This window comes from Branchiostoma lanceolatum, chromosome 16 (genome assembly GCF_035083965.1).
Source record: "Branchiostoma lanceolatum isolate klBraLanc5 chromosome 16, klBraLanc5.hap2, whole genome shotgun sequence".
Classification (NCBI taxonomy): Eukaryota; Metazoa; Chordata; class Leptocardii; order Amphioxiformes; family Branchiostomatidae; genus Branchiostoma; species Branchiostoma lanceolatum.
The window spans coordinates 9502730-9517463 of NC_089737.1; the positions used below are offsets into that span (position 1 = coordinate 9502730).

General features: G+C 39.0%; 1 protein-coding gene across 1 annotated transcript in view; it reads right to left on the bottom strand.

Annotated features, from left to right (window-relative positions):
• LOC136421744 (staphylococcal nuclease domain-containing protein 1-like) overlaps positions 1 to 14734 on the bottom strand; it is a 159754-nt gene that overhangs the window by 139230 nt on the left and 5790 nt on the right. Inside the window, exons 9-17 of the mRNA XM_066409258.1 lie at positions 14263 to 14353; positions 13968 to 14059; positions 13182 to 13206; positions 12170 to 12259; positions 11433 to 11515; positions 11018 to 11128; positions 10457 to 10529; positions 9668 to 9809; positions 8410 to 8519 (exon numbers count right to left, since the gene is read on the bottom strand). Of these exons, the coding sequence (XP_066265355.1) occupies positions 8410 to 8519; positions 9668 to 9809; positions 10457 to 10529; positions 11018 to 11128; positions 11433 to 11515; positions 12170 to 12259; positions 13182 to 13206; positions 13968 to 14059; positions 14263 to 14353 (817 nt within the window). The remainder of the gene's footprint in view (positions 1 to 8409; positions 8520 to 9667; positions 9810 to 10456; positions 10530 to 11017; positions 11129 to 11432; positions 11516 to 12169; positions 12260 to 13181; positions 13207 to 13967; positions 14060 to 14262; positions 14354 to 14734) is intronic.

A 14734-nucleotide genomic window follows, 5' to 3' on the forward strand; every position in this document is an offset into this window, starting at 1 on the left:
GTTCACAACGTTAAAGCACAAAAATAAAACCACAACAAACATTTCAATGTTTACAGCACTTTATACAAAGTCATATATCTCTACTCTAACCTAATTTTCAGCCCCCCTCCCACTTTTATTCTAACCCAATCTATAATCTATTGTTAATATAAATTATAACCTTTATCTTTCCATTTTGAAACAAAAAAATAATGTTTCTGAAGACCCCCACTGGATCTTTCTAAATGGAACGACCCAAAGTCAATTCAAACTGGAATTCAATCACGTTTCTATTTTATGTTGGAAATTCGGAATTGGTCTATAGCCACTATTCCGTAGCACAGGATTTATTTTACTCATCTCATGTGACCGTACAAGGTTTTTATCTCACCAGCATGACATATAGAAGAGCTAAAATTACTCTGGGTATGGGATTATGTTTAATGTTACAAACTTAACAACCTCCATTCTTCAACTGTCGGCTGTGCCATTATGTACATAAGACGACTACCGATAGAATTTCACACCAAAAAAAACCACATAAATTAAAGAGTTTGGTAAATATAATGGGTTTAGTGGGTAAATAACACTGCAAGGACAAGGTAGAACTGAAAATATTTGAAATACATGTAAATTTTGATCGAGAATGGAGAGTAGATTAAATTTTTATTCTTCTTTACAGCAAGTTCACAGTGATGTACATGTAATGCTTGGTGCCAAAGAAAATGGCTGCCAAGTATACTGTTCTTAAAGACGTTTTTGGGTACTCCTTCTTTCACTCATCTTTCGTACAATAGTAGCTCAATCTTTTTCCTTACCATAATAAAAAACCCTCTTTTCTGAACTTCTTTCCATCCAATTTCCATAAAGCCAAGTTACAACTGACTATTACTGTTACATGTACAATAACTGCGCATAAAGCCTTTTACTTACATGTTTTTTTGTGGTTTTTTTCAGTACAATGTAGACAGCCTTTAGGTGCAACACACAAGTTTTGTACTGTAACAATGAGTACAAGTGTAAGACTGGACTGTAAGGTTTGATGCACTTATATGGTGATGGCCTCCGGATACATCCGGGAGATCTTTAAAGTGCTTGAGGTGTAGCCTTCCTCCGTGGCGGGACCTCTGGCTTTACATCCCAGGGGTTCATCTAAATCAGGAAAGAGGGGCGCTGCGCCCTCTTGTTTCAGCCCAGCGCCCCCTTGTGGAATTCAAATTTTAGCTTAATATCCAGCATACAGCCTTCACTCAGCAATCGATTCTTCCAGAAATACATAGAATTCACTCCCTCGCCTGTGTGTGCTCCCCCTTATTAAATTTTTCTAGAAAAACCCCTGCATCCCATCCGTAAGGACATCTCTAACCAAAGCTATAGGTATCCATTTTCAACTGAATCGAGTGCCTTTCCCAAGGACACAACATCGGGGCCTGCTACGGATTCGAACCGAGAACCTTCAGATACTAAGTCAGCAACCCTAACCAAACCACCCTCTTTTCTGCTTTGAAATCTTAAATTTTCCACAAAACAGGTACCTAGGCCTCTACACTTTTTTCGGACCAGAACAACTAAAAGAGAACAGTTAAATAACATTACCATGTGCGATGTCCCCATTGTGATCTGTTCTCATGACCTCTGACCTCTCTGTAACTGCTATCTGTCCCCCCTTGGTGTTGTGCTTTACCCTAGGTGACCTTGAGTATTGATCTCCGCCCCTGCGACATGGTCCGTTGTTGATTGCTTCTTCATTGTTAAAGGTCCCAATTGAAGGATTTTGGTGCCAAAACTAGACTCCAATTGCAAGAAACTTTTACAGGAAAATGAAATAACCTGAACAAATATGAACATGGACCATAAGCCAACTTTCACCGTCATGTTTTTCTTGACACCACATATGTGTACAGATACCACTCCCATGTTTATAGTTTCTGTAGAAGACTTATTAGGACTTTAAATTGTATCTTTATTATTGTGTTTTGTCTGACCTTTACCTCTAAATTTCTCAATGAAAAATGGCCTGCAGGCTAATTTGAGCTTCTCATCAATAAACAAAGGTTCAAACAAAGAAACAAACATATCCTACACAACAAAATGTTGCAAGACGTTTCCATTTAACAACATCATGTATGCCATGTTATCACATTTTTCCAGTATCAATCTATAGCCAAAAGACAACCAGTATAACATGTGTTGAACTATTTCGGTACTCTGGGTCAGAACAATGCCGATTTGTAAACAAATCTCAGATCTTCAACACATTTTCTAATCTGTAAAATATGATAAGGTTAATTCAACTTATCATGTAGAAAAATACAAAAGAAAAATCATTTTTTGACCATTTCAATCCTTGGTCTACAATATGAGCCTTTGAAACCCTAGAAACAAGTCATCATTCAACCTATGATTTGTTCGAGTTAATCATTTTCACCGTTATTTGAAAGAAGAAGACAGAATTAATGTCCTTTTTTTAATATACATGACTATGCCAGTGAGTCACTGCTGTTGATCAGATTATTCCTAATACAGACGAAGCCACTTAATTGCACCTCGGATAAACGCACCTTCCATTTAATTGCACCGAATCCCAAAATCCCAAACCGGTTCCCATTCACTGCATTGTTAGTGACTCCGCATATCTGCACCGCGCATGGTCACCAATGCCGGATAACTGCACCAATTTTTTTCAAAAATCCTCGACAAGTTAACTGAAAAGGTGCGCTAAAATCGGCAAACGCGGTACAAATGAGCCCATACCTGCCGGTGTAAAGGCGCAATACCGCCAATATGTTTAAAACTGTTTTGAGTAACAAAAGAAGGTGGTCTCCATTGACAGTTACGTTGATAAGAATCGTATGGGAGGTCCCGGGCGGGTCACCCGTAATCAGTAACCAAGTTTTAGTTTCAATTCCTAGTTTCATGGCGGTACATGATTAACGTAAATCGACAACTGCACTCTACGTAATGCAACACAGAGACTGTTATCCCATGAGTGGCATGTTTCAGAATCATGAGAATGCCTCCCCTGTAAGTTGTAACATTACGTGTGTTGTAATGCGGCAGATCGCATGGAAAAATGAAAGAATACAAAATCTTTTAAAACAGGTTCGTAGTCATTTCTTTATTTCCAGCAAAGGGTCAATAAATAAAGTTAATAACTGAATAATGTCGTCCGTTTTCTTTGTGCTAGTGTTTCTGACTAACAATACACCCCCTTGCCCATGGTGGTGCGGTCCAGCGGGGCATTTCGCATAATTGCACCAGCCGGATAATTGCACCAAAAACGCTGTCAAATGGGTGGTGCAGTTAAGCGGATTCTACTGTATTAATCTTAGCTATAGGATTGAAGGTTAATCTCTTTAGCAGTATTATGTACTGAGTAAGTGTATACTACAGTAGGTCTTTCACTTCAAGTGACATTTCAAACTTCCACTATGCATGATCGATGACAGGGACACAAAAAGAGCCAAAATTTATCAAACATATATTGTTTATGTTACCGTATGATTCGATATGAAGACAAAAGATTTGAACGATAAGTTGTAATATGTCAATGTCATACATTTACAATCTAGTGTGCCAACTTAGCATCCTGCGTGGTTATGAAATATAAGATTACAATATCTATAAGTTAAAGTTATTGCAATGAATGCAATGAACTGTTGTCTTGACATAGCAACTGAAATGAAAAATTGTCCTTTCTGAAGCTTTGGTGTACAATTTTCACCTTATATTTACAAGTAGATACTGCGATATGAATATTATATATAAAGGCAATGTGTAGAATAAAATTTAACACTTAAATCCGAGCAAAGATACTTATAGAGTCCTGGAGCATCTGTAGAATCTGACCAATCAAAACACTAATTCTGCAATACACTCCTTTAAAAAATAAGTACATATATTTGACTTCTTAGGGAGTCATGAAACTTCCAACCCACATCTTTAAATCGACTATCAGAAAATCTCCTCAACTCTAAGACATAGACCAACCAGCAGCTTTTTTTTCCAAAAGCAATTATCTCTCGCCTAATCCTATTGGACAGTAGGTAGATAGGGCTGTCCTAAAAGATCACTCAATCAGCAACACCTGGTCAGCTTTCTTTGTCACTTCTTAACCAACCACACAACCCTAAATATAACCAGCAAATCTCACTGTCTTGTGAATAAACACATATGACTATAGACAAGAAACTAAATTCAACTTTCCTACAAAAGTTTGATATTAAAGAGAGCAGAGAAAGAGAATGTTTTCTGTTTCTATTATGATAGAGTTCTCCGTTTAGTTGAGGTCTGGATCTGTTAGTGTTTGTAAGTCTGTGTGCAATCTTCATTAGAGTATCTGTGGGTCTCGTTGCGAAGACAAATTGTCCCCGGCGAGCGAGCATTTGTCATTGTCACCTCCTGATAGATCTAGACGTGGAGCTTGCTGCACATGGCAGTGGTGGAGAGGGTGGCTGGGGCAGCCTGGGGCCCTCAAGGGGATTTGAAGACTCTTACAAACTCAGGACATACATGTACACAAAGTCATGTAGTTGCAGAGCTCAAAATTCATTTTTGGGAATAGGTGCACTGGTGGTACAATGGTGTACCTGACCTAAACGTTCACAACATCAAAATACAGTAGAATGTTGATGTCAGCAAAACGAGTAAAGGGAAGGGATTCCTCTTTGGTTTCTACGTCTTCGCCAACGGTTCTGTCCCAGAAAAACATTTGCAGCTCAAGAATGACTGGATAGTATGTTTTAAAACTCCATTAAAATTACAACCGTTTAACACTCTTGTCCAGAGGTGCAGGCGGATTTTGGATGGACTTGTAAGGCATTCAGTGTTGGCATGAACTGCTTTTAACTTTGAAAAACGATTAACCCAAATTCTCTAGCCCACTTAGAAATCTCGAATGAGTTATACAACAGAGGCTTTTTTTCCTTTCACTCGTATACTAGTGTTACTTCACGAATGTAACCCTACACAAATATCTAGAGGCAATGAAGCACTCGCAGTCAACTAATAGGTGCATGGCTTCAATTTTGTGTGCACAACAGTGTACATGCACCCAGTATATATAGCGAGCCCTGACATGTGTCTCACATAAGGGTACTTGGACCTGTATCTACATGTGAAAGCTGTTGACATACAGTTTTTTAAAAATAATTCAACATCTGATATGTAAGTACATGTGGATGGTATTCAGCACCAAGGACAGATGTCATTGTGTTCAGCACCAAAGACATGTATGCTTGTTCATTGTATGTGGATGCCATTCAGCACCAAGGACAGGTGTCTTTGTGTGTGGATGGTGTTCAGTACCAAGGACAGCTATGCTTGTATGTGGATTGTGTTCACCACCAAGGATAGGTCGCCTGTCTGTGACGGCAACTGACAAAATTAACTTTTTTGGTCGCTGGATCGTCGATCCTTATTTCGAAAGTGACAAACTCACAAGCAATAAACAACAAATAAAAAGTGTAGTGTGATGAAAATTCAGTAACCATAAAAAGGTAAACTCTTCCACTACTGCTGCAAAAACGACAATTTGCTTGCCCTAGAATATATAGAGAACATGTAAAGACTCATTCTGTGATCAAAAATATGCAAACCACTCTGCAAAGACAGCACAATTTAACACAGAATTGACAGTTAACTACACCGTGAGTACGCATTTTACTCATAGCATGTTTGAACTCCCGCCCTTCGGAATGCAAAGCGAACACCCTACCCCCTAGGCCATTGCACCAGTAAAAGTCCCTACAAAAAAGTTTTTACGAGGAGTAACACACCACATTATCACTCATATGTAAGGTCATCGTCCTCATTTCCACACTGATGTTGTTTACAGCTGATACGGCGTGTGAGTGCCGCAAATCCGTAAATTGAACCGTAAAATATCTCAAATACCTCTGAACTAAGTCCTCGTAAAACGGAGGATTTAGTTCATGGTTTTTAATCACATTCCAAAAGCAATATGGTGCAAGAAAACAGCATTTCAAGTAAGATGCCCCCAGGTGGAATGAAGTATATTTGAAAAGATTCATCTCACATGGCCAAGATTTTTCATCCTTCGAGCTACATGTAATATACAACATTTTACGATGCAGTAAATTCTAAAGGATTTCTGATACTAACACTGACATCATCTAAACATTGCCCTCCTCCCCCAACAAAGAGACCATAAATGGTACATAGTTGTAAATAACATATACCTTTGACTTCATAAAATGTGTGCTATGTTAGCACAAGTTATAACTCTGAGAGCATCTAAACATGCCCCCCCCAGCCCCAACAAAGAGATGATTAACAATCCTTTGCAGTAAAAAACAGCTTTGACTTCATAAAATGTGCTATTTTACCACTGATTCTAACTGAATCCCTCCCAAAATTGAACCCCTCCCCCAACAAAGAGATCATGAATGCTCCAGTGCAGTAAATAACAGCTTTGACTTCATAAAATGTATGCCATTTTACCACTGATTTAACTCTAAAAAAGTCAAACATTGCCCCCTTCCCCCAACAAAGATGTCATAAATAACCCGTTGTAGTAAATAACAATGTCATTCACTGTTGACTTCATAAAATGTTCAATGTTAGCACCGATTCCGACTCCATTTAAACATTGCATCCCTCCCCCCAACAAAGATATCATAATGTTCCAATGCAGTAAATAAAAGCTTTGACATCATAAAATGTGTGATATATGTTAGCACTGATTCTAACTCTGAAAACATCTGAACATGCCCCCCTCCCCACACACAAAGATCATAACTCCAACGCAGTAAATAACAGCTACCTTTGACTTCATAAAATATGTGCCATGTTAGCAATAATACTTAAAGAAGTTTTCCTATTTTCGGTTATAGCCTTGATTTATGTTAAGATGTACACAAAAGTAGGCCAGAAGTGGGCTGTCTACGAATGCCGTGCTACGTTCGCCATAATCTTCTTTTCAAGATATTACTGTTATTAGAGAGGATTCCAAGAAAGAACTGATTAGATTATCAAAGCCTAATGGACTTTTCTGAGTCTTAGACATAATCTAGCTCTTATTGCAAGTAGAATAATTTTGTCTTACTCAAGTTACCAATTACTTCATGTACTAGAATCCACCAATTCTAGCTAGGAAACAAGAATGGGAAGAAATCTGTCGTCTTCGTACTCCAAGTCATGATATATGTAAAAAATGTTGAAGTAATGGTCCCTTTGCTTATCGGCAGTGTGTGTTACAAATACGAGTAAAAATAGATGTTGGCATGCCACCAGTTGTGATTTTACCTTTAAGCATCCCTATGGGAACAATATCTAGAAGCTACAAACTCAAGCTTTCAAACATGTATGGGCAAGACCTTTATCTCAAGGACGCAGTCTATTTCTTCCTCTATGTTTAACCTCAATATTTCACTTTAGGGCTCAATACCTAAGCCAGCATCTGCACTTTAAGAGAGACATCTATCTACATTCTGGAGAACTGCAGCAACCCTTTCAATACCAATGTTGATGTCAGTCCCACTGACACTGTGACAAGATAACAATCCATGAAAATACCCTACCAAAGTTTTCCGTGTGTGTTTAAAAAAAGTATGCACTGGACAACCGTTTCACCATGACCATGTATGCAAACTTAACCATTCTGATAACCTACAAGCTAGTTCAAATTTGAACAGCACATGCACGAAGGTCAAAGGTGAATGTCCCTATATAACTTGTAATTAGTTCTTTAGAATTGTTTGATATCAGAAACAGCTCAATTGTCACGTTGTCATACATTATATATTGTAACTGTTGCAATTGTCGCGGAATAAAGTTCTTCTTCTGTAAATACAAGTAGTTTGTGTCTAGACCCACCCTCGTAAACCAGGACCGCCTATCGCTCGACGTTACATCGCGAGCGTAAGCGGCCCTGGTAAAATGGACCGCTACATATGGTTATAGCTACGTCACCTGCTTCCTCTCATCGGAAGCAGCACGCAAAGAACGCTGGGAAGCTATCAACCAATCAGGTTACGTGTTACATCGTTGCTTTGGTTACCCGAAACAAACAGTTGTTTTGGGTAACCAAAGCAACGATGTAACACGTAACCTGATTGGTTGATAGCTTCCCAGCATTCTTTGCGTGCTGCTTCCGATGAGGGGAAGCAGGTGACGTAGCTATAACCATATGTAGCGGTCCATTTTACCAGGGCCGCTTACGCTCGCGATGTAACGTCGAGCGATAGGCGGTCCTGGTTAAGGAGGGTGGTCTAGACCATACTTGATACATTTTCAGACCTGTTTTATTTATGTCTCAGGGACATTTAACTTTGGCACATAACCCACAATTCATCATACTGTGCATGTGCAGCTTAAACTTTGAACCAGCTTATTACAAAGTCTTGTTGATGTCACTTCTTCAATAAATATATTTCCAATCATGAGAAGCTGTTCTGTTAAAACACTTACCTCTCTTTGCATGCAGAGTTCTTTGGTGAAGGACAGGGCCTCTTCTCCAAACGGCTCCCCCTCTGTGGTACCGCTAGGCAAGCTGCGGGGCACCCTGGGGCATGAGATACCTGGGGGGAGGGGGAATGTGTTTTAGATCACGGAAACTCTAAGGTTGCCTAGTCTTGTTACAGGCTTTATCAGAGCAGAAAAATGGTATCAGGAGCCCAAAGCAATTTTAGAACGTTAAAACTGGAAATATTCTGGATATGACAATCTGTATGATATCAACATTTACCTACTTCTAATACAATGTACATATGTATATACAATTTTATCATGATTTTATACTTTGGGCGTTTAAAAAGAGCACAGAAACAAGCCGCATAAGGAGTCTTTCATACATTGTATATTGGGACCACCACACATACACATTCATATAGGACAGTCAGGCCTCGAAATTATCTTTTTTCCCTACTGTCCCAGCATTGTCCCAAAAATAAATTTCAATTGTCCCGAAATGAGGATGGACTGTCCCAACCCTATTCTCAGGAAGTATGTACTACAACAACAATAAAGCTCAGAGTACAGTACAGTACATTGTATTGTGTGTAAGATAATTGTCAATTGACAAATTCAAAATCAACTCAAATTCAAACTTGTCTTGTCATTCTTTTTATTAGACAACAACAACAAAGACAGACCAAATATTCTTTCTTTCTGTCTTGCTGTACCATATGAAGTAACACGCGGAAGATGGGAAGAATAAAATGTATATTGTATTGATAGTACTGCAGATGTACAGGGACCATTGGATTATTTTTCTACTGTCCCAAAAATGTCCCAAAGTGATTTTTCAGTTGTCCCGGCCTAAATTTCAGTGGCCCCGGGACATAGGGACATAGTAAAGTTCGAGCCCTGACAGTGATACACATTTTTGTAACAAGAGATTAGAAATAGTTTATTGTGTAGTGTTGATATCTAGACAGGTTGGATCTGGCTTCTTTTTTGGAATCAGTGTTTTCAAGAGGAGCAAAAAGTTGGGGTGAGTCTTGGTGACTTCTTTAAACAATTTGGCTCTCATGTCATGGTAAAAGGACCAATAGGAAATTAATTATGTTTCTTCTTCCACAGCTTTTGTCCAAGGGTATTTACTAATTCTTCGCACACTAATAATCTCTTATTTTTAATATTGCCTTATAATGGCTTAAGCTATGTGTCTGAAAATTCGTTTTAACATTCAGTTTTCATCGTTCAAGAAATACGGAATTCCGCGTACCGGCCAGCAGGAATGTGATAAGGCACGTCTCCTTGGGCAGGTACAGGCGGACACGTGACCCGCTCGCCGTGAACTCGACGATGGCATCAGAGCGCCCAGCCCTCTGGAGGAATGGCAGGAACTGCCTGGCCTTGTTGGTATCCTGTAAGAAATATGACACATGTGAAGGATTTGTACATGTGCGCCACCTAGTAATCTGCATTGGAACTGCAATCCCCATAAACAAACTGCATTGGAATAATGGCTGGTGACATCACACTATACATAACCAATGCCAGCTCTTTCAAAAGTTAGTAAAAAGATTGTTTCATTATTGATGCTCCTTGTTCAAAATTGGATCCCATCTAACAGGAGACCACTTAGAAAACAAGAAATTAAAGATACCTCTGAGGAATATTTGTACATCATGTAGTTTTTGTAAATTTCTTGTTTTAGACATTACTGTGAATTTCTCACTGATTATGTCTAATGCATTTTCCAAACTGGCTCCCATGTGGCAACAGACATGCATATAGCAGGAAACTGAAGACACAACGGAGATTACATATTTTGGGACCTTTCTGGGATCTTTCACCTAACTTCCTGTCAGTGTCCCCGACATGTGAAACCCAGGCACTCTAATACATTAAAATAACTATGGACACACAAGACATACAAACAGACAGACACACTGAAAACAGGAACTCATAACCCCCTTCAAGAGTTAACAGCAACAACTGACCATGACTGTCTCACTAAAAGGTTAGTAAGGACCTGTTATTTCTTAATAGACTGCAAGGGAGCGCTTACCCCGGAGAGGTCTGCTACTCGGTGGATGGGGACCTCCTTCTTGCTATGAAGACCCTTTGCATTCTTCTGAGCCCTGAGAAAAAAAGGAAAGTTACATGTATTACTTCAAGTTTAACCTTCTCCCTGCTGCCTAATTCTGTAACCATTAGGGAATTGGGTGCCGAACGGCTACTTCAGAGTGCTAAAGGTCAAGTCCTCTCCACACCCTATGGTGTATAGGAGGGTGCCCAGATTCTCCATTTATATAGACCTTGAGATCAGGCAAGCACTACAGCAGGTGGTGAAAAATTATGCAAGCACTGACTACTTCATTCTCATTTCATTTGTAACACATTAGGATACAGCAGGTGTTGTTCATCAAAACACATTCATCTTCAGTCAATCCTGTAAAAGTGACCACCTGCAGCTGGCCAATGGGACCCCTTTTTGGTGGTCCGTTAGACATTTTTTTCCCATTGACACAAGCATTAAGAATCCTGGCTATACATGTAGTTACCACCTGTCCACATAGACCAGATTTTATCGGTTCTCTGATTGGTCTTCTTGGAAAGTTTTTACTACCTTGCTTCTGCTGCCAACAGTTCGTCGTAGTGTGCGGACCTCTGGTCGTCGTCTGCCCTGTAGCGCACTACAGTCACAAAGCCTTTACTCACCAGGGCTTCTGCTACATTTCTGTACAACAACATTTAGAAGATACGATCACAATAAGCCTATTCAGGAACTAAACTGTGCATGTGCAGCACTGACGTATTCTTTAGTCAAATACACATCTTAATAATACATAGTACTCAAAACACCAAAACAGAGGAAATTTGTAAATTTTACAATTTTTCCACAATATACCACATTACTCAATCAAGAAAACTACATGTAAATGACAAAAATGTTAACATCATATCTTCAAATTTTGTGAAGATATTTGTTTTAACACTGATGACCACTGTTTGATTCAGTAGTTGCATGCAAATGTACTTACATGCCACCAATGGTGACTGTGGCACATGTTCTCTCTGGGTACCCGTCATTGCCAGGTCTGATGTAGTCCACACTCACATTCACCTGTAACAAGCAGTACAGAAATATGGAAAATATATAAAAATACCTGCGATACACAAACACACAAACAAACAAACAGACAGACTAAAATCAATACCTCCGCGTGAACTAGTAGGCTTTTTTATTGACCCCTTGACCTGAAATGTCTGTCAGTCAGTTGATGAATTTAGTAATTCTACTAACTCTGAACTTCACTATGTCTTCCTTTTTACTCTGGCAACTCTGACCTTTACTTCCTGTCACCTTAGCAGCTCTGACCCTTATTTCCCGTCACTTTGCGATGAACAGGATTAGCATACATGTCTATGAAAGATGAATAATGGGGAAACACAAAAAAGAACAGACACATAGAGAACAATTCTAGCCCGTTTTGTGGAGGGAAATATATGTTACTTACTTACTATCATTAAAAATGCAATGCTCATTATCATTACCTTCTTGTAAATCTTGTTTTGCGTGACATGATCATGATAATAAAGATTGTGAGCTCAGAATTCACACATCTTGGGTGGTGGAACCTGTGGTTGTCAAACTAGCAACAACCCTGTCCTTTTTCCATCTTTAAAGTAATATTTGATACATCATCCCAGATAGTATAAAGGCTGGGATATATATATTGGCTAACCCTTAAAGATAAAGAGAAAAAGCGACTCTTACCTTCTTGCCGATGAGTTTCTTCCTGAGAAACTCGCGAGCCTCGAACATGTACGGGACGTCATATAGTGGTCGAATGCGCTTTGTGTTGTCCTGTGCATATGAAAAAATCAAAAACGTGCCAATGATTCTTTGAATAGTTTCTTACAGCATGCATGAATGCATTCTCACAATGGTTGTCCATGGTACATTGTGTAAAGTAAGCAAAAATTTTGTCAATGTCTTGTACATGTACACTAACACTATGTGTCTACTTCTAGATTTCAGTAATAACCCATTGTTTCAGGATGCATATCAATGAGATAGAAGTTATCAATAACCCTTTACCTTTAATAAGCAAACAGACCATTGCTAAATCAGTAAAATGTTTGTCCCACATGAAACCATGGGTGCTTGTTAATTATATAAATAGTTGAGAAAATATAGTTTATGATAAGTACAAAGGTACCTGCTCCCAATCCTTAAGATGGCAAGCATGGAGAATAATAAATCAATAAGATAGAATCATGGGGAGTAAGAGGAGGAATGGTACAGAACAATGAAATTTATTAATTTAATTTCTGTAAGCTAGTTGATGGTTTGAACTGCACATGCGTGGTGCAATGTGAGAAATACATGTACATTTGTATGTTAAAGGTCCCTTAGTCACAAACAAAACATCTTTCGACAAGAACTGTTTATAAATCAGGCCCTTTCACCTTTGACCTTGTGCATGCCCAGTTCAAACTATGAACCAGTTTATAACCAATCATATGCACATCTGTTAAAAAGAAAAGAGCGTTTGTGATGGTGAACATTACACTGAGATTAGTAATGATCAAAAAGAAGGGAAAATTAAATTTTCAGTGTATTATCTATCTACTTGAATGTTGTTGATGTTTCATCAAAAGTTGTGTTTCTTGAGAAAAACGAAAACACAAAAGATGAGATCTGAAAGACTTGAAGTAAAAATGAGAGCACCTTCTTGAATGAAGAGCTCTACAACATGTAAGAAACAAGAACAAAGTTAACTCACCTTAGGGGTACCATCATCTGCCATCCTGAAAGTATATCAATCATCATTAGACATTGTAAACAACTTACTTGGGTTATTCTATTCAATTGTGCCATGTGCATTTAAGGGTATTGAGCATTGTCAGTGTTTCTGTCCTGTTTCTATCCAGTTTTTAACCAGTTACCAACTGGTTTTTGTCCAGACATTTTCCTGTTTGTCACGAGTCATTGGCAGCTTCTTATCCAGCTTCTGCTTGGTCAAAGTTCTTAATTAACACAAGTATAACTAAAACAATACAGCAGTAAGGAAGGCTGACAAAAAGTTCACAGACGCAGTAGAGGGCCTTAAATACCACTTGCATTTGCAAGTTTGCGCTCGTAAAATTTGCGCCGTACACGTAATTTCAAGAAGACCTGCACTGGTGCAAGTTACAAGTTTCATTTTACTCAAAATCAATCAGTGCTCGAACATATTACACATTAAACAAGCAACATTTTGTATCCATTTTGAACTTGTATTCAATCCATTTTTACGAGTTTGTGGCATTATGCAAGTATTTATGCAAGTAATTTCTTTTTGGTGCAGGTATTTTATTTTTCATCTGCACCAGTGGAAGTTGATCCAAAATTTATTTCAAGCCCTGTATCACAGATCTAAAGGAATGGACCGTTAATTCAGCCAACCAGATGACCAGACTGGCGGAAGACCGCCAGCAGTGGAGAGCTTTCACTGAGAGCTATGCTGCCCCGACGGCTAACTAAGCTATGGGAGAGAGTGAGTGAGTGAGCAACTTGCCATGGTACTCACCTTGGAGGTCGAATGCTGGACAAGGTCACCTCTTTGATCTGGTTTTCAGACGTCTTGATCACCAGGCGATCTGCATTATTGATCTCGATCACCTGCAGGATGTGATAGCTTGAAGTACTTGTATGTATATTCAAATCTTATATCATGAAAAGTACATTGTCAAATTTCTTTGGATTTTAGAAGCGTATGGCCTTCAACTTTCTTGTTTTTAAGTGCAACACTTAAATAGGCATTTTTCTTTAAATTAAGGCGGTTTATCACTAATATCAGTCATCTGCAACAAAGATCCTCTGACCTTGCCAGTGAACTGTTTCTCAGTGATGGCAATGGAGGCCTGGGAGGGGGTGTAGTCCTTCCAGATACGGAGACGCTTCTCTTTGGAAGCTCTAAAACACAAACAGGAAATCATTAAACTTTCTTAATTGGTGTAAAACCAATCAAACATGTAGATACACAACGGTATGAAAAACCCGGCTATAGACCAACAGTGGCCTAGCGGTTAGAACGCTGGGCATAACGGTTAGAGCGTTAGGCTCAGAACCAATAGGTCCCGGGTTCGATACTCGCCATGCCCCGAAGTTGTGGCTACTGTGGCCTTGGGAATGGCACTCTAAACAATATTCTTACCATGACGGTGGAGTGACGCCCACCAAGCCTCTTTAGCTTATATGTAAAAAGTGTGCCCCCCAAAACACACACTTACAAGTATCTGCACATTTGCTACTGAGAGCTGCAAATTTCTTTATTTTATAGACTAACAGCAGCGA